Raw genomic sequence first — 21969 nt, forward strand, 5'->3', positions numbered from 1 at the left:
CAGAAGCCCCCATAAGACCTGGAAAGAGGTTAACCTGCCTTTCCGCCACCTCGGTCACCTTAAGTTCTAGTATCTAAGGTGTCCCCCACCCATCGTGTAACTCCATTGTCTCCCAAGATGTCAGGCAGGGGAGCCGCTCTGAGAACCAATGTCTAAGAGTAAGGCGGGAGGCCCCTCCCGGGCGGTCATCACGGCCTGGGGACTCCGCTTGTACTACCTGCTAAGGGGGGTCTGGGTGGGGGGGACTCCAGGCTTTCTCAGTGAACGAGGCTGACTTCAGCCAGGGTTTGGGAGTCGAGACCTTACAGGGGAGTCTCGTCTGGAGGCGTCACTATTGTCTCAAAGAGTACTGCTCCTGGAGGGAACAGGCTGCCCACCCCGGTCCCGGGGAAGACCCGGGCAAGGTGGGCACCGCTCATCAGGCCAGGCCCTCGGGCAGGCTCCGAGGAGAGCCCAGAGACAGACTCCGGGCTTGAAAAGTGACTGCCGCGGCTGTGGGAGCGGGAACATGCCTGGCGTCTGCTGGGTGAGATCCCAGCCTGGGGCCGAGCTGGACCTTTCCAGCTCCTCCCACACCCATGACTGGGCGTCCCACGCCCCCGGCTTCCTCAGCACCGAGAGGATGCACAGAGGGAGCAAAGCAGAAGATGTTAAATGCATGAGGTAGAATTGCTGCTTTCCCATTAAACTGTGTATTAAGCATGAGAGATTTGTTTAACGTTGGCAAAGGAATTTAAAAAAGTAACAAGCTTTGTGTCCTTGTTTTGACTGCCCAGAGAACGTCCCCGTCTCTGCCTTTCTTTACCCGTTTTCTCCCTGCTCCCCGCCCTCGCACCCACTTCCCGTGAGAGTTGTTGGTATCTGGGGGCAGCTCTTGGTCCCATTTGTGTTCATGTCCCACTGGAAACACGGGGAGTGGCGGGGGGAGGGAGGGAGGAGGTGGGGGAAGGGGCGGGGAGGAAAGCAACTTTTTTCTAATTTTTGTATTGGTACCCACAAGCGTTTGTATTTTTTGAATTGCAAACACTGTGTTTTCTGGTCTTTGGGGGTCGGTTGAACTTTGTGTATTGCCTTTTGGAAAACCTGAGTTTTATCACAGTCTTACGCAGATTTGAAATAAATTCTTTTGACACTGCCAACACCTGAAAGATGAGGCACAGTCTGTAATCCGTGCTCAGCCACCAGGTGGGTGTCTGCCGGCCGCAGGCCCTGCGTGCAGGGTGGAGGCGGTGGGAGGGGAGGCCACCTCTCACCCAGAGGCCCCAGGCCTTCCAGGGTGCCAGAGTCAATCCGGCCGCCGCCACCGCGCACACCAGGTGTTGGGGCGGTTCATGACACTGATGATAGGGTCCATCTCAAAGCACGGGGCGCTCACGAATCCATTCCTGCAAGAGGTGACAGGGCTGGCATTGCTAACAGGTGACATCATGGTGAAGATATATCCGTGAATAAAATACTGATCAGGGCTTACAAGACACTGGGAGTTGGGGAAGACATCCTAATCTCTGAGCTCCTAGAAGACTGACCAGCCCCTTCAACCACACAGACTGAGCCCGGGGTGGGGGTGGGGGGTCCGACCTAAAAGCTCCCTCCCTGCCTCAAACCGTGATCCCTAGGAACACCCGCCCCGCACGCCTCCCGCCAGCCCCTTCGGCTCGGCCTCACGGCTCAGTCACCTGCGGGATCCTGGGACGGCTGACCGCAGGGGCCGTTGCAGACTGAGACGGGGCAGCACGGCATTCACTGGCAGGGGCCCTGCGGGGCACCCCCCTTGGAAGCAAAGGAAGCAGGACCGGCCACGCGGAGGTCGAGCTGTGACACAGACCCAGCGAAGGGCTCAGCTGGGCTGGGCTGGGAAAGGAGCGTGGGGCTTTGATGGCCTCACGTCAGTCCAGCACGGACTGTGCCCCCCACCCCGCCCCACCCCAGGAGGGAGGTCACACGATCCCTGCTCAGAACAATGAAGTGACAAGCACTCCTTCCTAAAAGGGGATCTGAGTGAGGCATCACAGCGCCCACCACCACCATCCCCATGCCACAGACCCACCCTCCACTCAAGTCTAGGGAGAAGCTCGTCCAGAATCCCGGCCAGGGAGGCTTAGGGAAGGCCGGGGACTCCAACTACACTCCCCGTCACTGCAGCTGGCCTTGTCGCTGCACGGGGCTCTCACGGTCTGTCAGCCCCGACCCCACTCGCCCTCACCTAGTCACCCTCTCTTATTTGTGATCCAGACCCTCATCCCGGGGGTCCAAGCCTCGGGTCACCAGGCCCTTCTCCCCCAGGGTTGCTGCATTTGTCTATTTGCCATCAAAATCAGGCAAAAAGAGTATGAAGAGATGCCTGAGGGGATGGCCTGGGAGCAGCTTCCTCCCTGCCCCACGGGTGACAGCAGCCCTATCCTGACAGTCAGGGTCACCTCTGCCGGTGGGACTGTCCTTACAGGGACAACCACCTGGGTTCAATGGGACATGGGCTGTGCCGTTTCTTCTGGGAAGCAGGGGCTCCAGGTCTGTGGGGCCAAGAGCTGTGGGGACAGGAATCTCAAGGTCCTTAAGTGGGTCACTGGGAATAATGGTAGGCGGGGTGTCGTGTGGAGCAACACTGACCCACCAGATGGTGTCCAGGACTGGAAGAAACCCCCGCGAAGGGGAAACAGCAGTGTGCGGGCTGTAAGGGAACACGGATCCAGTCACTGGTCTGTTCCGTTCGGAACTGGTCTGAACTGGTCCGTTCCCTTTGTGGCTTCTAGTTAGAATCTTCCTCTTCCTTTGGATGGCTGTTTTTCTTTCTTCCTTTTTTATTTTTTTTTAAGATTGTATTTATTTATCTGAGAGAGAGAGAACATGAGAGAGCGAGCTTGCACAAGCAGGGGACGGGGCAGAGGGAGAAGCAGGCTGGGAGCCTGACAACTCGGACTTGATCCTGGGTCCCTGGGATCATGACCTAAGCCAAAGGCAGACACTCAACCACTGAGCCACCCAGGCACCCCTGGATGACTGATTTTCCTGGGGGCTTCCCTCTGCTGCTCATCTCGCTGGAAGAAACTTTCTCAACAGGGAAATAAAAAGCATGGTCTTAAGCCTGACCTCCAACCCTTAAAATACAGGTTTCTTTAAGCCTCTAAACGTTTTAGAGCTCCCAGTGGTAACAAAGCCACTCTTTAAGTATTAATTCAGTAAATTGCAAGTGAAACCCAAACAAGGTGAGTAGTTTATACATGGAACTTTTCCAGAATTGACCAGCCTGTTCGTCCGGAGTCTTGGCTAAGGGCTCAGCTGTCTGAGCCATGCCGCTCCTGGAGGTGGGGGTGAGGCGGGGCTGCCTCGGAGCCTGGGCTCTCTGTAGAGAAGGAAAGAATGACAGGTCACTCCGACATAAATTAAAACCCCCTGCTGTGTTAAAAGTCACAGCTACATATACCACAAAATTGTGTTTTATTTATATAACTTCTTTTTCTTTTAAAGATGTTATTCATTTATTCGACAGAGAGAAAAATCACAAGTAGGCAGAGAGGCAGGCAGAGAGGGAGGAAGAAGCAGGTTCCCCGCTGAGCAGAGAGCCTGATGCGGGGCTCGATCTCAGGACCCTGGGATCATAACCTGAGCTGAAGGCAGAAGCCCAACCAACTGAGCCACCCAGGTGCCCCTATTTACATAACTTCTTACGAAGGACATTCTGTATACTTGGGAGAGTAAAAATTACAACCGCTTTTCCCACAAGACGGCTGCCAAATTTGCACACTGTTGGCTCTCTCATCATATAGTAACATTACACAACTTTTATTTTGTCATTGTTAGTCCCCAAACAGTACATCATTTGTTTTTGACACAGTGTTCCATGATTCATTGTTTGCATATAACACCCAGTGCTCCGTGCAATCCGTGCCTTTAATACCATCATGGGGCTCACCCATCCCTCCGCCCCTCTCCCCTCTAAAACCCTGTTTGTTTCCTGGAGCCCAGAGTCTCTCGTGGTTCGTCTCCTCCTGATTCCCTGCCCTCACTTTTCTCTTCCTTCTCCTAATGTCCTCCAGGCTATTCCTTATGCTCCACAAATAAGTGAAACCATGTGATAACTGACTCTGACTTATTTCACTCAGCACAATCTCCTCCAGTTCCATCCATGCTGATGCAAAAGTTGGGTATTCATTCTAATGGCTGAGTAATATTCCATTGTATATATGGACCACATCTTTACCCGATCGTCTGTTGAAGGGTATCTCAGCTCTTTCCTGTTTGCCTGTTGTGGCCATTGCTGCTATGAACATTGGGGTACAGATGGCCCTTCTTTTCACTACATCTGTATCTTTGGGGTAAATACCCAGTAGTGCAATTGCAGGGTCATAGGGAAGCTCTATTTTTAATTTCTTGAGGAATCTCCATACTGTTCTCCAAAGTGGCTGCACCAACTTGCATTCCCACCAACAGTGTTAAGAGGGTTCCCCTTTCTCCACATCCTCTCCAGCATGTTGTTTCCTGCCTTGTTAATTTTGGCCATTCTAACTGGTGTAGGTGGTATCTCCAGGTGGTTTTGATTTGTATTTCCCTGATGCTGAACATTTTTTCATGTGTGTTAGCTATTTGTGTGTCTTCTTTGCAGAAGTGTCTATTCACGTCTTCTGCCCATTTTTTGACATGGTTATTTGTTTTCTGGGTGTTGAGTTTGAGAAGTTCTTTATAGATCTTGGATACCAGCCCTTTGTTCGTAGTGTCATTTGTGAGTATCTCCTCCCATTCTGTGTGTTGCCTCTTTGTTTCGTTGACTGTTCCCTTTGCTATTAAACCACTTTTAGAAAATAAAAGGCAATCTGGGGGCACCTGAGTGGCTCAGTTGGTGAAGCATCCGACTCTTGATTTTGGCTCAGGTCACGATCTCAGGGTTGTGAGACGGAGCCCCGCATTAGGCTTTGCGCTCAGTGGGGAGTCTGCTTGGGATTCACTTGTCCCCTTTCCCTGCCCCTCTCCCTGCTCATGTGCTCACTCTGTCTAAAATAAGTAAGTCTTTAAAAAAAGAAAAGGCAACTTAAAGCTATTAGCATTTAATCAATAAATTATTAAGTTTATGAAAAATCACATTACAAGCAAATGCCCAAAACACCAGGGAAAACAAATCTAGTGTAAATCTCACCGGACAGGATTAAGCATCCTTTTCAATAGGTTTGCTTTCTAAGCCCAGTGCAGCTGGCCCTTCCCGCTACACACTCATCGCCGTGAAACAGACACTTTAGGAACTACACATTTTATTATTCCTGAAATTTTTTCCCTAAAAATAGAAAAGCGGCCTATGAAATATAAAATAAATAAGAAGAATCTGGAAGTCTTATAGGGGTCCAGTTTCAGTGCAGCAGCACTTTCCTGTTCCTCTCTTTATTTTATAAAGGACTTCACTTAGCCACTCGGGAGGAATTTATTTTCTTGATATCAACCTGACTCAGAATCAGCGTCCCATTTTTGAATTTTCCAATCTGCCCAATCCGTCCACTGGACAAAATACTGGGAGCTGATTTCTTCTTTTTGGATTTCCTGCAGTTAAAGGGAGAGACAAGTACCAGAGTTAAGCTTATGAAGAAGGATGAGAAGATGGCAACAGCAGCAACGAGGAGACCACGGTCCGCTCCTGCAAACTCCAGGGGTCATTCCCTGCAACCACCCTCCACTGCCCTACTGCAACAACCACCCACCTTCCTGTGGTCCCCGAAACATGCCAGCCGCCTTCCTGTCTCGGGGCCTTTGCACTGGCTTCTTCTACGGAGAATGTTCAGCTACTGATCTTTCTAGGCTGTCCCCTCCTCTTCACTCAGTTCTCAACTCAGAGGTCACCCCCCTGCCGAAAGACATCCCAGCCTTCCCGCCCCCATGATATTCTTTTATAATGCTTTACTGCAACCTCCTCACAGAAACTGACATTCCCTTGCTTACCTGTTTGTAGGTTTCGAGGTGTTTCCCTCACTACAACGTAAGCTCCCCGAAGGCAGGTATACCACCCCCCCCACCCCGGGCGATCATGGCTGAATTCCCGACACCCAACACCTAAGACACCTACGTGCCTGGCACGCAGCGGACCCTCAACAGACAGACGCATGTGGCCAGGACAAATGACCACCCGTGCGCAAGCTCACTAAGGAGTCCAAGAAAAGGGTTAAGACAAGTCAATTTTGAAACAGTAATTCAGGGAGCGCGAAAAGGCATGTTTGGACCAAAGCTAAGAAACCAGCATGAAGCGAGAGACTCGATGCTCTGTTCCTCAGGTCACGGCGCTCTGCCTCCTGCGGTACAGCAGAGAACAGGACACCGCCCTGGACCCCGCTGCCACGCGGGCAGGCTCTTAGCGCGGGCTGGAATGTCAACCTCAGTTTCTCCACGAGTCACCTGAGCTGTCTGATCTTTGCAAATGGGAGCCTGGAGGAGATTCCTGATTCAGTTCTGAAGCCGCTGTTCAATCTGGGACACTGTCTTCCCCCCACCAGGGACTTGCTCAGGGGCATGAGGGGCAGCGAAGTACTCTAACGGGCTAGAAACACCAGTTTACCAGGTAAACTCCAGGCGTTAGTTTCAGAACTAATCAACAGGTTTACCCAGATCATTCCACCCCAGTACCTGAAGATGCCTCTCACCTGTCTTCCGGCCCTCTCCTCTTCTTCTTCTTGAAAATATCTGTGTCCTGGGCCTGATTTCAGAATTTAGGATAATACAAGTGTCAATAATGGATAATGGAGATTCAAAAACAGACAAGAGGCATGTGATCAAAAAGCCAGTGAGGCGGGCGCCTGGGTGGCTCAGTGGGTTAGGCCTCTGCCTTCGGCTCAGGTCATGATCTCAGGGTCCTGGGATAGAGCCCCACATTAGGCTCCCTGCTCAGCAGGGGGCCTGCTTCTCTCTCTCTCTCTCTGCCTACTTGTGATCTCTATCAAATAAATTTTAAAAATCTTTAAAAAAAATTAAAAAGCCAGTGAGGCACCATTTACTTTTCATCTGTTTCTCAAGCAGGCATATTAAACATACACTGGGTTTCATCCTAAAGCTCTTTCAAGAGTGTCAAAGGTCGGGGCACCTGGATGGCTCAGTGGGTTGGAGCCTCTGCCTTCAGCTCAGGTCATGGTTCCAGGGTCCTGGGATCGAGCCCCACATTGGCCTCTCTGCTCGGCAGGGAGCCTGCTTCCTCCTCTCTCTCTGCCTGCCTCGCTGCCTACTTGTAATCTCTCTCTGTCAAATAAATTAATTTAAAAATCTTAAAAAAAAAATTTTTTTTAAAAGAGTGTCCAAGGTCATTCCAGAAAAAACTGATAGGAGAAACGTTCCATCTTTCACTATAGGGGAAAGGGAGGGAGCACAGCATCTACCCCTCTGTCGTCTGTCATAAGCCCTGTGTTCTGCACGATGTAAAACGCAACACAGGAGAAAGACCACACTGGCTGATGGGATCTGAGCAGGAACTTGCTATTTCAGAGCAAACCCTTCACGTGAATATGCCGGCTTCCCTGGCTAGTGTTAGAGAGTGAAGCTGACTCGAACAGGGGAGAGAACGATCACGTCTCTCTCTACCTTACTGTGGCCACTGCCTCCCGACTCCACTGCGGCCAACTACGGCCACCTCCTGGTTCTAGCTTGGTAACAAAAGGGCTTTTACTCGTACCATTCTCTTTTCTTCTTCCTTGGCTGCCTTCTTTTCTTTGATTTGCTCCTGCAACACCTTGTAATTCACGTAACTGTTTTTGGGAGGCTGAGATGCAACAGGAAAAATAAAACCAAGAGATAGCATTTTTGATTTTGCAAGGATCTCCCAGTGACCCCTCCCCTGCCTTGCCCTGGGTTCTCCCCTTTGCTGGAGGTATCCTGTCTGCTGATGAAAGACAGAAGCAGCCCCTCACCTTAGCACCCAGCATGATGGCACGTTCCCGCTCCAGGAGTCGTTCCTTCCCTTTCCCATAACCCGTGATCCCAAACCGGTGCACTTCCAAGCGAGCCTGTGGACGCAGAGCAGAATGAACCCCAAGTACATTCCAGAGACCCCCGGGAAGAGATCCACCCCTGGGGTAGCCCACGTCAGACATGAAGTGCTGGAGCAGGAACTCCGTTGTGCTGTGGTTTACAGAGCTCTGTGGCGGTCTTACGTAATTTCTTACCATAACCTCCCAACACTCATTCTCCCGTGTTGAATTTTGGGCAGTTGAAGCAACAGACTTAGGATTAAATGCAGAGCTCTGCATACTAGGATTCTCTCTGAAACAAGCTACTGCCCTTCCAGACAAGAATTTCCACTTAAAAGTCCCTCTCTGAACACTCTCGCTCCCTCTGAGAAACCACTTCTCATAGGTGCTTCTAACACAGATCCGTGTTTGTTTGTTTAAAAATGCTGCAGAGGAAGAGAAATGCCCATTCTTAGCAGTTGAATTACCTCCTCCTGTTTTTTTTCTCATGCATTTTAAAAACGTAGTTACAACCGCAGAATACACACATCCCTCCCTGCTTTTCTACTTACCTCTGCATCATGGGCACTGCAGCCACAAACCAGTGTGTTTTAAGTGATATTCATCATCTGAAGGCAGGGGGATTTGCTTAACCATTATTTTAACCACTGGACATGGCAATATATATATATATACACATACACACATATATGTATATATAAACATATATATTTTTGGGGGGTACTCTAAAACTGAAAAAATTGAAGTTTCAAAACACATACCTTCTCTAAGTTAAATTCTTGTCTATCCACACCCTTCTCAGGGATAGTAGTTTTGGTCTGAAAAGAAAAAAATTCTTATTAAGATCATCTGTGACTGTATCACTGGAGCATTTCTCACCAACAGAGTAGTCATGTTTTAAAAAGCCTTGAAACTGGCCCAAATGCCTAAATACCAAATGATAACACAAGCATGTTGCATGAAAGTCTTCATCAAAGAAAAACGGAGAAAAAAACTGTTAAGGTGTCAAAGCTTAAGAAAGGATGAGAATTTTTTTAAAAATACAAAAATAAAAAAGATGATGAGAGAGACCAACGTCTCTCATAAACCACATGCAAAAGACTCTGTGCAGTGGGGGTTTAGAAGAGGGTTAGTGAGCAGGGATTCTGGAAGATAAACACTATATATCTTTTTATTATTTATTTTTTTTTTAGAGGAGAGAGAGTGTGTGCATGAGCAAGGGGGTGGGGCAGAAGGCGGGAGAGAGAGAGTCTTAGGCAGGCTCCATGCCCAGCGCGGAGCCCCCCGTAGGGTTCAATGTCACGACCCAGATCATGACCTGAGCCGATATCGAGAGTCGGACACAACTGACTGTGCCGCTCAGGCGCCCCTTAAACACTGTATTTAAATAACTCTTTCCCTCTTTCTTCCCATCCAGCCATTAAAATAATGGCTAACAAAACTCTCTTAACTAAATATTTTTACAGGAACATCACGTTTCTAGAAATGGAGATTTGGTTTATAATTCTCAATACAAAATAAAGGTGCTGCAGGTGCCTTCAAAGCATGTGACTCTTTACACTGACACGGCCACTAGCTATGGTTACCAGCCCACAGAACGGACCAGAAGCTTGAGACCTGAAGGAAATGTACCGTCACATCTGGCCAACAGCAGCAGTCACCACTCAACCCCGGCCACCGAGTCTGGGCCAACAGAAAGCAGGGTCTGAAAGCTGGGGAGCCTCCAGAGGAGGGACCCTTGCAGCCGGCCGCCCACCAGGGCAGCACCTCCCACCCATCCTGCTCAGCGGGGGGCGCTGTGGAGGGACGCAGCAGTGCCCTGCACCACACCGGGCTGAGACAGGGGCCGTGATCACAGCTGTCTGCAGGTCTCGCGGTCCCTCCTCCCAACGGAAGCTGTACTCCGGCAGATCCTTTTGTATTGTGGGTGGGTGGGTCGACCACTGAACGCTTCCCCAGGTGACAGGCTCTCTCCATGAGGCCGTGTCCTGACCTCCCAGAGGGGTTCTTACAAAGTAGATACAGCGCACCGCTAAACGTTATCGGGGTCCGGGAAACGGGAAGATGTGGCTGGTGCTCTCAGTCTTGACTGATCCACTACGAACGACGGCCTCCGCCGGGCAGTCACCACAGTGCCGCTCACCCACTGGCACGCTGCACAATGACTCTTGGCAAGACAGACAGAACACGGCACCACGAGGTGGTCTGCCACGCTCCAAGCGTGCGGCCCTGTTCTGTGCTTACAGTCACAGTAAATGCGTCTTCCACGTTACTTTACCAAGATTCCTGACTTTGATGATGCTTACGATTTTCCTCACTCCTGTATTTCACAGAATCAGATGCCTTAATTAAGACCACGGGCACACGAAGGACGTCAGGCGCTTCCGTTCCTCTGCCCCAGAAAGTCTTATTTCCTATTCCGTGGCTGGAAAAAACTTGTCTTTACCCTGAAGTTAAAAAATCTTTTCCGCTGGCATGCACACCCAATCTGTTTACTGTGGTAAACAGTACCACTTCTTCTGGCTTAAGTCTTAATGACTTCAGGATCACCCAGATCCTCAAACACAAATTGTATGTTAAAGAAGAGAAACTGTGTGCGGTTCACAGACCTCCAAAATCCCATGAAACATTTACTTCCTTTTCTAAAAATTTAAGTAGTTCTCGCTCTCTATTCTTCCCTCCCATCCGTCCAACGAGGCACCAGCTAACCAGTTTTCTGAGTTGAAAATTTTGTTCAGGAGCATGAGATGCCCGGCGTTAATGGAGATGGCACAGGTTCCCTCAGTTGCCCCATTTCCAGAACATCGGCGTGGAAGGAACCATCTAAGAGGACCTAAGCACTGTAATAAAATTCTTGGCCACCTGCCTGACTGTCACCGTGGGGCTGAAAGCCTTGGGTCTGGGGACGAGAGGGGCACGGCTTCCAATGTCCCTGCTTTCCCCAACACCAACCCCACAGAACACCCCAGTCCCTGCACGCAGGCCTCAGTTCATCCTGGCTGTGGGGACACCTGGGCCGAAGGCCTGTGTGGGCCTGGGTGGCAGGTCTGGCGGGACGTAGATAGCTTGCCATTCCCAAGCCCTCTGTTAACATTTTGCCAGAAATATCTCCGCTTTGCAGCTCTCGATTTGTTTGAGAAAAGGTCTAGATTCTAGATTCTAGATTCTAGATCCTTCTCATAAAAGCAAACATTCTTAGCTCACTATTTTGTGATGCTCAGTTCACAGGCATGACCCTGCCAATGTCTAACTTACTCACAGTTTTAAAGAACTTTCAGCCCATTACTTGCATATATTGCCTGATTTAGAAAGCATCAGTGCTCCTCCCTGCCTGCTTTCCCCTGGTGCTCACTACAGGGAACACTGGGTGCTCCCCTGCTTCCAGGCTCCCCTGCCTACCTGAAGTCAGGTAGGGCTATGTGAGTTTCTTTGGCCAAAGACACGTGAGCAGAGGGGAAGTCGGCCCCTTCCATAAGGAGCCTCTAAGAGCCATCCATCGACTCCCCTTCTCCGCCAGAGCAACTGAGAGCCTTCTAGACGGTGGAGTTCCTATTATGCTGGGCCCCTCGACGAGGACAGCGTGTGACAGCACACTCTGCCCTTGCCAACCCCGATGGACATGTAAAAATAATTAATTTTTGCCTTCAAACCACTAAGATGTAGGGACTACACTACCGAACCACAGCCTCATCTATCCTGACCACTAGAGCTCTAGGGTCCCACACACAGGAAAGAGAAAGGTTTGCATGTCAGGCTCCAAAGACAGAAGAAAGCTATGAAACGAAGGAAGAGTTTGGGGGAGCAAGATGAACGCCGGTAGGCCCCCGGGGCTCGGTGAACGCATCCATGGGCTGACTGGCTGACCAGGGATATTTTTGGCTGTACTGGTAAAGATTCTTTTCTTTTACTAGTTACTGCCCAACCTGTGTCCAGAGAGAGAGCAGTTGGGTAAGTACACTTTCTTTTTAACCAGCCCTGGATTTGCTAAAGAACGGGAGTGTGGAACAAAGTTACAGGGTGCTCTGGAGGGTAGAGGATTTCAGGGTTGAGCCGTAGGGAGGGATCTAGATATTGCAGAGGTCATGAGAGCAGTAAGTACTGCAGCGGTAACACAGGACAGGACATATCTTTCTACCTGGTGAAGATTTCTAGTCCTTGTGTTACTCAAAGAACGAGGAGCCTAACCTAACCTGCTCGCTCTCCGCGCGCGCTCGCTCTCTCTCTCTCTCTCTCTCTCTCTAGTGGAGCAGGTTTCAAGTCAGAAAGCCTGGGGTCTGAACCTGAGCTCTGGTTCTTACTTCACATCCACAGTCCCTTCCGTGGAATCCTTAGAAAATTCAGAGGCTTTCACATTTTAGGAAGGTCACACTGTCAATGCACTGAGACAAAAAACCACTTACGGCGGGGCCTGGGGCAGAAGCCGGTCATCAAGGACGTTCGTATCTCTCCCACACAAGCTATGGATATTCAAGTCAAACGGGACAGACAAAAATAATGCCTAAGCTTCGTATGAGTTCAGGTCAGGTTTTGCTGCCAAATAAACCTGCACCGAGCTTCAAAACCAAACCAAACCAAAGCTGTGCCTTCCAAAGCTCTGGGCTTCTGGAACTGCAGAGAGGGGGCAGCTGACTGTTGAAACGCAGGGCAAGTATCTTAGCCTCTCTAGGCAGCGATGAAGACAGGGCAACTTGTCAGGATTCAGGGAGATAAGGAATTAGCGACCAGACTAAGTAATCGCTCGAGTGGCGCACAAGCCCCCATACATGTCAGTGTTACAATGATGCGCTACATGCTTGGGAGCGGTCTGCACGCACCTGTGCGCGGGCCACAGGAGCCAAGAGCCCCTTCGGATCTAGAGTCCACTGTCCTCGGATTTCTAGGATGTCTTTCTTTTTTTTTTTTTTTAAGATTTTATTTATTTGACAGAGAGAGGTATCACAAGTAGGCAGAGAGGCAGGCAGAGAGAGAGGGGGAAGCAGACTCCCCACTGAGCAGAGAGCGCGATGTGGGGCTCGATCCCAGGACCCTGAGATCATGATCTGAGCTGAAGGCAGAGGCTTTAACCCACTGAGCCACCCAGGCGCCCCTTGGATGTCTTTCTTATCTCTTTCTATGGAGGCCACAAAGGAGGCTAAGGTTCAGGACAAAGATGATGCTGAGGGTGGAGAAAACACCGAGAAGACACACCAGCCAAGCAACTCTCGGCTCGTTTCCAGCCGCCAACCTGGGGCTTTCACCCCCTCTCACAGGCAGCCTCGCACTCGGTCCTCAAATCCCAAGTGCAGGTCAGCCCCGGCCTGGCCCCGCACCACAGCTCATCTTCTCTCCCCTGTCCTACTCCGCTAGGCTTCCAGCTCCCAGACCCCCTCAGGCCTTCTCACTCCCTGGGCGCTGGTACTGGCTCTTCCGGCTCCTCTCACCGGCCAGCTTTAGCAGAATGTCACCTCGTCCTGACACTGCCTGCCCACTCCACTGAAAGGACGCCCTGTCTCTTACTTTCAAGACCCTATTTCTTTCCCTCAGAAGGTGCCAAAACTTTTTTTTTTAAAGAGTTCATTAATTTGAGAGAGAGAGGGAGGGAGGGAGAGAGAGCGACCCAGCACGAGGGGCAGAGGGAGGGAGAGGCAGACTCCTGGCTGAGCAGGGAGTCTGAATGCGGGACTCCATCCCAGGACCCTGGGATGATGACCTGAGCCGAAAGCAGACACTTAATCGACTGAGCCACCCAGGCGCCCTTTAAAACTCTTTTTAATTATATTATTAATTGACTTGGGATCTGACTCTAGCAGTGGACTGTATACTCCATGAGGGCAGAGGACTATACCTTGTTCACCGTCTGGCAAGTAGTGGGCACCCAATTATCTGTGGAATAAATGAATAAGTGCGTAAGCCATCTGTTACCTACTCTTTCCTACCACACTACTTCTACAGTTACTGCTTTATAAAAGGGACAGGATCAGGAAGTCCATTTGTAGGTTAGACAGTTGGAATGGGTAAAATGTTCTACAAATGGTGGCCAAGTTCCCTGATTAATCCATGAAATGGGGTGATGTCGGGGAAGGGCTTCCCCACAGGGCCAACAAGCAAATGCTCCCACACCAGCTGCAATTCAACGCAACTGTGACACGCTCTATCTGGAAATGGCATCAGATTGCACAGGTTAAGGGCTCAGTCCTACAGACTGTCGCCCATGTCACTCAGCAGCTGCGAGCCCATGCTGTCAGCTGTCTGTGCTTCGGACCAACTGCCTACAGATCAGCAGCTCCCACAAACCCCCTCTTTGGGTTCGATTAGTTTGCTAGAGGGGCTCGCAGAACTCAGGAAAGCTATCCACCTTACAGCGCCCTGGCTGACTGTAAAAGGATGTAACTCAGGCACAGGCAGATGAGGGGACGCACAGGGCAAGGTATGTGGGACAGAACGAGGCACTTCCATGTCCTCTCTGAACGTGTCACTCTCCAAGCACCTCCACACGGTCACCAACCCAGCTCTCCCAACCCTCTGGGTTTCTACAGAGGCTTCATTACTTAACTATGCCAGATTAAATCACTGGCCACAGGCAGTCAATTCAACCTCCAGCCCATTACTTCTCCACAGAGGTCAGGGAGATGGGACTGAAAATTTCTAAACCTCTAATCGTGCAACTGATTCTCCTGGCAACCTGCTCCCACCTTTGAAGCATTTCCACCTCACTCGCTAACAAAAGACACCTTTACATCCCCTAGGGAACTACAGGGGTTATCGGAGTTCTGCGCCAGAAATGAGGCACAAAAACCAAATATAAATATATTTCTCATTATAAATCTCCATAGTACACCATGGACCCTGTTTCAATACACAATGCTGTTTAATCACAGTATACAGGTCACAGGTCCAAGTTCTAGGGAAAGAAGGTCACTTCCGGGGTTCAGGCAGGGCCAGCTGGGTTGTCTAACTTGTATCTCTCAAGTCTTCTCCAAAGACAACCAGCGAACTCCATGCAGGCTGTTATTATCTGACTAGCTATTCGGGCTGATTCCATGTCTGTCTGAACTGTCCTACGATGATCCTACGATGACCCGAAGCTTTCAGAGAACAGGGACCACAACTATCATTTACCACTTTATACAAACCCTTGGCATAGCATCACTTACCTAATTACTCCCAGCTGACATCCTTAGCGGACATCCCCTTTACCAGGATATGCCATTAATACCCAGCGTTCCCTTTGTTTGTATGTTTACAAGTCACAACATGACATCGAGTCTTTTACAGGCGTATGTGTTTTTACTGTGTTCGTTTTCGTTCTCCTTATCCAGACATATTCATGTGTTCAAAGGATACATCTTAAAAAGAAGGAAAGGGCAGAACGCCAAGAACAACTGAAAAATTTCATTAAGGTCAGAAAATCCAAAATGTTGGATAAGCTGAGGTTCCCAAGAAAAGCCAACTACAATGTAAAAGGGGTCAATCAGAAGGGGAAGAAAAAGGATCTAACAGCTGGAAGCAGATGTTCTGTTAGTAAGAGGCAGAGAAACGCACTCGAACAATGACAACGTTTTTGTCCTATTAGAAAACTTTCCATTCTAGAAAGAACCCAACGAGTGTAAGAGGAAAGAGAAGACCGAGACACCTGAAGAAATGAGGGAGGTACCCAGATGTTTGTTAGTTAAATTCCGCAAACCAGAATTATATGTAATGCAGTGTTCAACCTTTTTCATTGTATGGCACACACAGAAAATACTATGGTGCACAAGGTTTGGTGCACAAGGGTTTGCTGTCGTAATACTGATCACTGTGAGCTTCCCCGGCTGGCCAATGTAGTGACTCTGACCAGCTGAATGGCCAAGGAAATCTGCTTCCTGGCCTACCTGTGACAGCTCCCAGTGTCCCAGTAGTTGGAGTCTGAGCTGGAAACTGACGTAGAATCCTAAAGGTAGATGATTACAAAAAGCGCTATTAGTCTTTGAGGAAGACAAGCTGGTGAGCATGACATGAAGAGCTACCTGAATGCTAGGAAAGATGCCACAGCTGGGTTTTTTAAACCACAAAAAAGATGTGGTAAGCACTGAATGCTAGCACCCACTCACACACGTTCACCGAGAACAATACAAGCCCGACTGTCTTTGCGGCAGGTTGAACTGTGGTCTCCAAAAAAAAGACGTGACCATGTTCTAATCCCCAAGTTCAGCGAATGGATCTTATTTTAAAAAGGGTCTTTGCAGTATAATTAAGTTAAGGATCTCAAGACGAGACCCGTCCTAGATTTCGGGTGGGCCCTAATCCCAATGACAGCTGTTCTTCTAGGAGAAAGGCAGAGGGAGATTTGAGACTCAGACGGACATCGGCCACGTGCAGGTGTAGGAGGAGTTGAGGGTGATGCAGCCACGACCAAGCCTAGAGCCACAGAAGGGGGAAGAAGGAAGGATTCCCTGTCGGAGGCGAGTGTGCCCAACCGACACCTTGATGTTGGCCTTTCTGGCCTCCAGACCTGTAGGAGAATAAACATCTGTCCAGCAGCCCTAGGAAACCAATACAGTCCCCTTTTTCTTTGATGACAGACAAAAGTTTATGGGACATGAGGAATGCAACAGAAACAGAATGCCTGGAGTTTTGCAAGGATCCTTAATACCCTTGTGGGGAAAGTTGGATAAGCAACTGCACCTCTCTCCTGGACTGAATCTTGCGTGAGACTTAACACGTTCAGTCTGGGAGAGATCACTGCTCAGTGAACTCCAGCTGCTTTCCGCCAGAATGCAAGTTCCTTGAGAAAAAGCAGTTTTGTCTCTTTTGTTCAATGCTGTATCCCCATGCCTTGCGGCCAGAAATAGTTGTTGGCTGGCTGACTTTTCTGAGCACCATCAGGCAGAAGGCTTATCAGCATGGAAGCATGCACTCAACAGGCTTACGTTTCTCAAACTCTGCATATGCCTAAGGAAGTCTTGTCTTCAGAACTGGCCCTTGGCTGGTTCCTGGGAGCTGACCAATTGTCTGATAAGAGCGTTTTTGCATCCCCAAGGCCTTGAGCCAAGCCGTACTAAGTTTGCCCAGATTATTTATAGCAACAATGTGATTGGTGGTTAATACCTACTTTTTCCTGGGTGCCTAGAGCTTCAATAACTACGGTCAGTCCGTATGTCTACATAATGCATTTCTCCAGTGAAAACCGTGGACACCCAGGCTGGGGTGAAATTCCACGGTTGGCCAACACCCCTACATGCCGTCTCATGTCGCCGCTGGGGGAATGAAACGCATCCCATGCAATTCACTGGGAGGGGACATCTGGACACTGACACCTGGTTTCCTCCAGGCCTCCCTCCCTGCACCTTTCCCCTTCACTGCTTTTACTCTGCATCCTTTTGCTGTGGTAACTTGTAACCGTGATGGCGACTTCCTGCTGAGTGTTGAGGCCTGTGAGTGCTTTTCGCAAACCATCAAGCCAGAGGGTGACCTTGGGGACCCCTGACATGGTCTAAAAAGATAGTCATCTAAGGGAGCCTGGCAGGCTCAGTCGGTACAGCCTGCAACTTTTTTTTTTTTTTTAATTTATTTATTTGACAGACAGAGATCACAAGTAGGCAGAGAGACAGGCAGAGAGAGAGGAAGGGAAGCAGGCTCCCGGCCAAGCAGAGAGCCCGATGCGGGGCTCGATCCCAGGACCCTGGGATCATGACCTGAGCCGAAGGCAGAGGCTTTAACCCACTGAGCCACCCAGGTGCCCCGCTACAGCCTGCAACTCTTGATCTTGGGGTCATGAGTTCAAGCCCCACGTCAGGTAAGAGTGCTTAAATGAATAAAACCTTTTATTTGTTTTTGTTTTTTTTTTAAGATTTTATTTATTTATTTGACAGAGATCACAAGCAGGCAGAGAGGCGGGCAGACAGAGAGAGAGGAGGAAGCAGGCTCCCCGCTGAGCAGAGAGCCCAATGCGGGGCTCGATCCCAGGACTCTGAGACCATGACCTGAGCCGAAGGCAGAGGCTTAACCCACTGAGCCACCCAGGCGCCCCTATATGTTTTTTGATTAAAAAAACTTTTTAAAAAGCAATTTATTTATTTGAGAGCGAAAGAGAGAGAGAGAGAGAAAGCACAAGCAGGGGGAAGAGCAGAGGGAGAGGGAGAAGAAGACTCCCCGCTGAGCAGAAAGCCTAGCTCCCACCACCCTGAGGTCACGACCTGAGCTGAAGGCAGCCGCTTAGCAGACGGAATTACCCAAGCACCCAAAACCCTTTAAAAAAAAAAAAGAGGGGCGCCTGGGTGGCTCAGTGGGTTAAAGCCTCTGCCTTCGGCTCAGGTCATGATCTCAGGGTCCTGGGATCAAGTCCCACATCGGGCTCTCTGCTCAGCAGGGAGCCTGCTTCCTCCTCTCTCTCTGCCTGCCTCTCTGCCTACTTGTGATCTCTGTCTGTCAAATAAATAAATAAAATTAAAAAAAAAAAAAAAAAGAAAAGATACTTCTCTAAAACTGCGACTTCAAGGTTTTCACCATATACACAGAAACTAACCAACTCATTACCTGCGTGTTTTCATCTCGATCCAGCTTCTCTTTTCTTTTCTTATTTCTGCTGTGAAATTCTATCACTTCTACTGGCTCTCTGGGGTTCTTCAGGGTTGGGGGAGATACCGCAGCACTAGGGGCTTCTGGTCCTGAAGGGGAACCAGTGGGGGTCACAGGAGGAGCACACCGCAGCTCTTCTTGGAGTTCCTTGAAGAAGCTGGAAGCACTTTTCTTTTGACCTCTTCCAAGGGAACCAGGTAGGGGAGCTGGCTCTGCTGCCACGACCACCGGCGTCTCGGCACCTCTCTTCTGGTTTTCTCCTCTCTTCCTGATCCTTTTCTGTTCTGCTTCATCTTCTGTCTCCTCTGTTTCTTCAAACACAGAGCAGGAAAAGAAATAGCTTTGGTTTTAGCCAAGTGTCAAATCATGTGAATGTGTTTGTATGTACGCCATGGCTATCAACACCCAGAAATACAAAGAAACAAAAGATTTCTTTTTCTTCAAATGGGGTGATATTTGCACAATTCTGGGGCAGGGGTATTTTTATTTTCTTTTTAAATTTTAATTCAATTAATTAACGTATAATGTATTATTGGTTTCAGAAGTACAGGTCTGTGATTCATCAGTCTCATATATTACCCAGTGCTCATTACATCACATGCCCTCCTTAGCACTCACCACCCACTTACCCCATTCCCCCAACGCCCCCTCCAGTAACCCTGTTTGTTTTCTATGATTCTCTTATGGTTTGTTGTATTTGCACAATATGTAGAATCCAAGATGCAACATCTTTTGCTAGGTAACTAACTATAGTCATGTCTCTGACCACGGCACAATTACTTCAGCCCTGACCTCAGTCCATACTAAGAGCAACCTCAAGACAACAGTATCCGGGGAACTGGCAATCCCCACTGGCTCACGCTTTGTGCGAAAAATGTCTGCCACTACAGCTGATGTTTTATTTTTTAATACTCTCTGGGGTTGCAGGTGGGTATTACAGTCTTCTCATTTTTTTTCAGTTATGAATTAGAATGAGCCCACGACAAGTGATTCAATGTGAACACATTTATTTTCTACGAAATACCTGTATCGCCTCTATGTTTCACCTGATCAATTCTGACCAGTCACCCGAAGGCTCTGACTTCAGTGCTCGCCGGCACCGCAAGTATCACAGCACTTTCTAAATACCAACTGATCATTTCTGTTTACTTATATAAAAGGTAACTAAACTTTGGCATTGGGCACCTAAAATGGGTAGTTACAGTTCAAGCCTTCAGAGCTCCTTGAATAATTTCAAGCCTGTGCTAACTATATTTAGAATTTGGCAGAATTGTCTTTTCCTCTAGTTTTTAAACTTCTCAAGGCCAGAGTCTAAGTTTTCTCTGTCCTCCGATATTCCCAAGGGCGTAGAAACGTTGTGTCCACAGGACAAGTCAATACAAGGGGAGGGACAGGGGCTGGATAGTCTGGAGACTGGAACCCACGATCTGCAAATTAACAGCTAGGTGAATTTCGGTAAGCGTTTTAACTCCTAAGGCTTGTTTCTACATTTGTAATAAACAGGATTAATGACTATGTATTTCACCAGAAGTGAAGATTAAATGAGTAAATGCATGAAAGACGGGGAATATATGGCAAATTCTCCATACTCTTTAGCTATTATTTTTACTGTGTAAGTGAGCTTAGAATCTTTTTTTTTTTTTTAAGATTTTATTTTATTTATTTGACACAGAGAGAGAGAGATCACAAGTAGGCAGAGAGGCAGGCAGAGAGAGAAAGGGAAGCAGGCTCCCTGCTGAGCAGAGAGGCCAATGTGGGGCTGGATCCCAGGACCCTGGGATCATGACCTGAGCTGAAGGCAGAGGCTTTAACCCCCAGAGCCACCCAGGCGCCTGGAGCTTAGAATCTTGAGCAATGGCTCCCAACTACGATAGCTTTCGCAACAGCACGTTACAAATTTAAGAAACGTTTGCTCCTTAAAGACAGCAATGCCCAGGCTGTATCTAGCCTGAGCAAGGGATGTCATCTAACTTGGACCAAATTCTTCAGAGTGTGTGGAACTGTCCTTTCCTACTAACGTGCCAGGCGGTTGCCAATCTCAAATAACCGTTTTTATTTCCTTCTCCCCAAACAAAAAGAGAGGACGGCCAACTTAGTGGAAGGAAAGTCCGCGGGGGAGGAACGCACTGAAGGCTGGGGGTCTACGGTGACAAGGTGGCACCACGGCACCAGGGTCACGCGGGGCTGGGAGCGCGGTGTGGGGCAAGCGGGCTTCCCAGACGGCCGGGAAATGTCCACGGCGGGGTTGTGCCGGGGAGCCCAAGGTCCTGCGCGCATCACACGCTGCAAGCCTGAAAGCCTCGGCGCGTCCGACGAGCAGCCACGCCGGTGCCCACACTCGGGGACGGCTCGGGAGGCGCGATCCGAGAAGAGCACCGACACAGCCCGGCCGTGGGGCGCGGGGAAGGGGGCCTCTGTCGGAGGCGTGTGCGGCACCCATCCCGGGAACCAGGTCGCAAAGCCAAGGGGTGCTCCACGCGCAAGGGCCGAGGACGGCCCAGTCTCGAAGGTACGGCAGACCCTCAGCGGCCAGTCCGCTTCCCACGTGGGCTCCGAGGCCCCGCACTCACCCAAATCGTAGAGGTTCCGGAGCAGGGCGTCCAGCAGCGTCTGCGAGCCGGGAAGCGCGCGGGCCCCCAGCCCCTGCTCCTGAGCCATCGGGGGTGGGGGGGTGGGGGGCCGCCGCGGTGCGGCCCACAGCCCGCGGGGCACCCACACTTCCGAGTTCCGACGCGCTGCGCGCGCGCGTCGCAGGTCCCGGCGCGGCTTCCGTCCTGGTTAAGATGGCGGCGCCCGGGGTCCTGTGGAGCGGCCGCAGAGGGTGCCGCCGCCCTAGGCGAGGTCGGGCCGCCCAGCGCGGAAGAACCGCCCCCAGCAGCAGCACCACCACCGCTTAGCAAAGAATTTCAGGCCCCGCCCGGGACGGCAGCCGCACCATGGATTCTTCCAGTTCATCCAACTCTTGTTTCTCCGTCGGCTCCGCCAGTCCCGGCGCTGTCGTGCTCCTCTACTCGGTAGGCGCCCAGGGGAACGAGGCCCGGGGCGGGGCCGCGAGAGAGGACACCCCCACCCCCATCCCCGCTCGGTCCCGGCCTCCCACGGACCACGACCCCTGGCCCGAAAGAGTGGGTCCCGGGGCCGCCGAGGAGGGGTTAGCTGGTTGACTTGGTTTCCAAGGCAACGGTGTCTCGCCGCGTGTGTAAATGTGTGTGTGTTTTTAGAAGTTTCTATGGGCGATGGTTCCTCCGGTTCCTTTGCACGGAAAAGCCCGTGGTATGGGAATGAGGCGTGCGAATTGGATCTCCGTCCCCAGCGTGGGCTGCCTTTTGCTTAAACCTGAGAAACCTGCGGGTCTGACCTGGCCTGAGCTGCATCAGCTTGTGGCTCCCCACCCCGCCCTTTTGTTGCTGCCGTTAGGTTCCTGGGAGAAGAGTCTTTCGCTGGTATGTGAGCATAGAGTTTGTAAGACGTGAAGTTTTTAATCTAGGAAGATTAAAAATTTTTA

The 21969-nt window shown here is 50.2% G+C and overlaps 2 protein-coding genes across 5 annotated transcripts in view; one reads left to right on the forward strand and one right to left on the reverse strand.

Annotated features, from left to right (window-relative positions):
• Positions 1-2810: 2810 nt before the first annotated feature.
• Positions 2811-21488, reverse strand: FSAF1 (40S small subunit processome assembly factor 1). Of its 3 annotated transcripts, XM_080822749.1 has the most exons (8): positions 21035-21480; positions 18423-18775; positions 8690-8746; positions 7869-7964; positions 7634-7720; positions 6615-6667; positions 5427-5523; positions 2811-3340 (listed from the first exon to the last, which is right to left on the reverse strand). In XM_080822749.1, the coding sequence occupies exons 1-8, from the start codon at positions 21120-21122 to the stop codon at positions 3131-3133; spliced, it is 1041 nt and encodes a 346-aa protein (XP_080678875.1). In that variant the 5' UTR covers positions 21123-21480; the 3' UTR covers positions 2811-3130. The 3 variants fall into 3 exon arrangements, with proteins under 3 accessions (XP_080678875.1, XP_080678876.1, XP_080678877.1); XM_080822750.1 differs by lacking the exon at positions 2811-3340 and having other exon boundaries at positions 5024-5523; positions 21035-21488; XM_080822751.1 differs by lacking the exon at positions 2811-3340 and having other exon boundaries at positions 5024-5523; positions 18423-18769; positions 21035-21477.
• GNPAT (glyceronephosphate O-acyltransferase) overlaps positions 20415-21969 on the forward strand; it is a 35764-nt gene continuing 34209 nt past the window's right edge. The window contains exon 1 of one of the 2 annotated variants that reach the window (XM_080822747.1): positions 20415-20973. In XM_080822747.1, coding sequence (XP_080678873.1) covers positions 20695-20973 — 279 coding nt within the window. In that variant the 5' untranslated portion in view covers positions 20415-20694. Of the gene's footprint in view, positions 20974-21221; positions 21479-21969 lie in introns of those variants that run through there. The other variant, XM_080822748.1, reaches the window with a different exon arrangement.

Source organism: Martes martes, assembly GCF_963455335.1.
Source record: "Martes martes genome assembly, chromosome: 14".
Lineage (NCBI taxonomy): Eukaryota > Metazoa > Chordata > Mammalia > Carnivora > Mustelidae > Martes > Martes martes.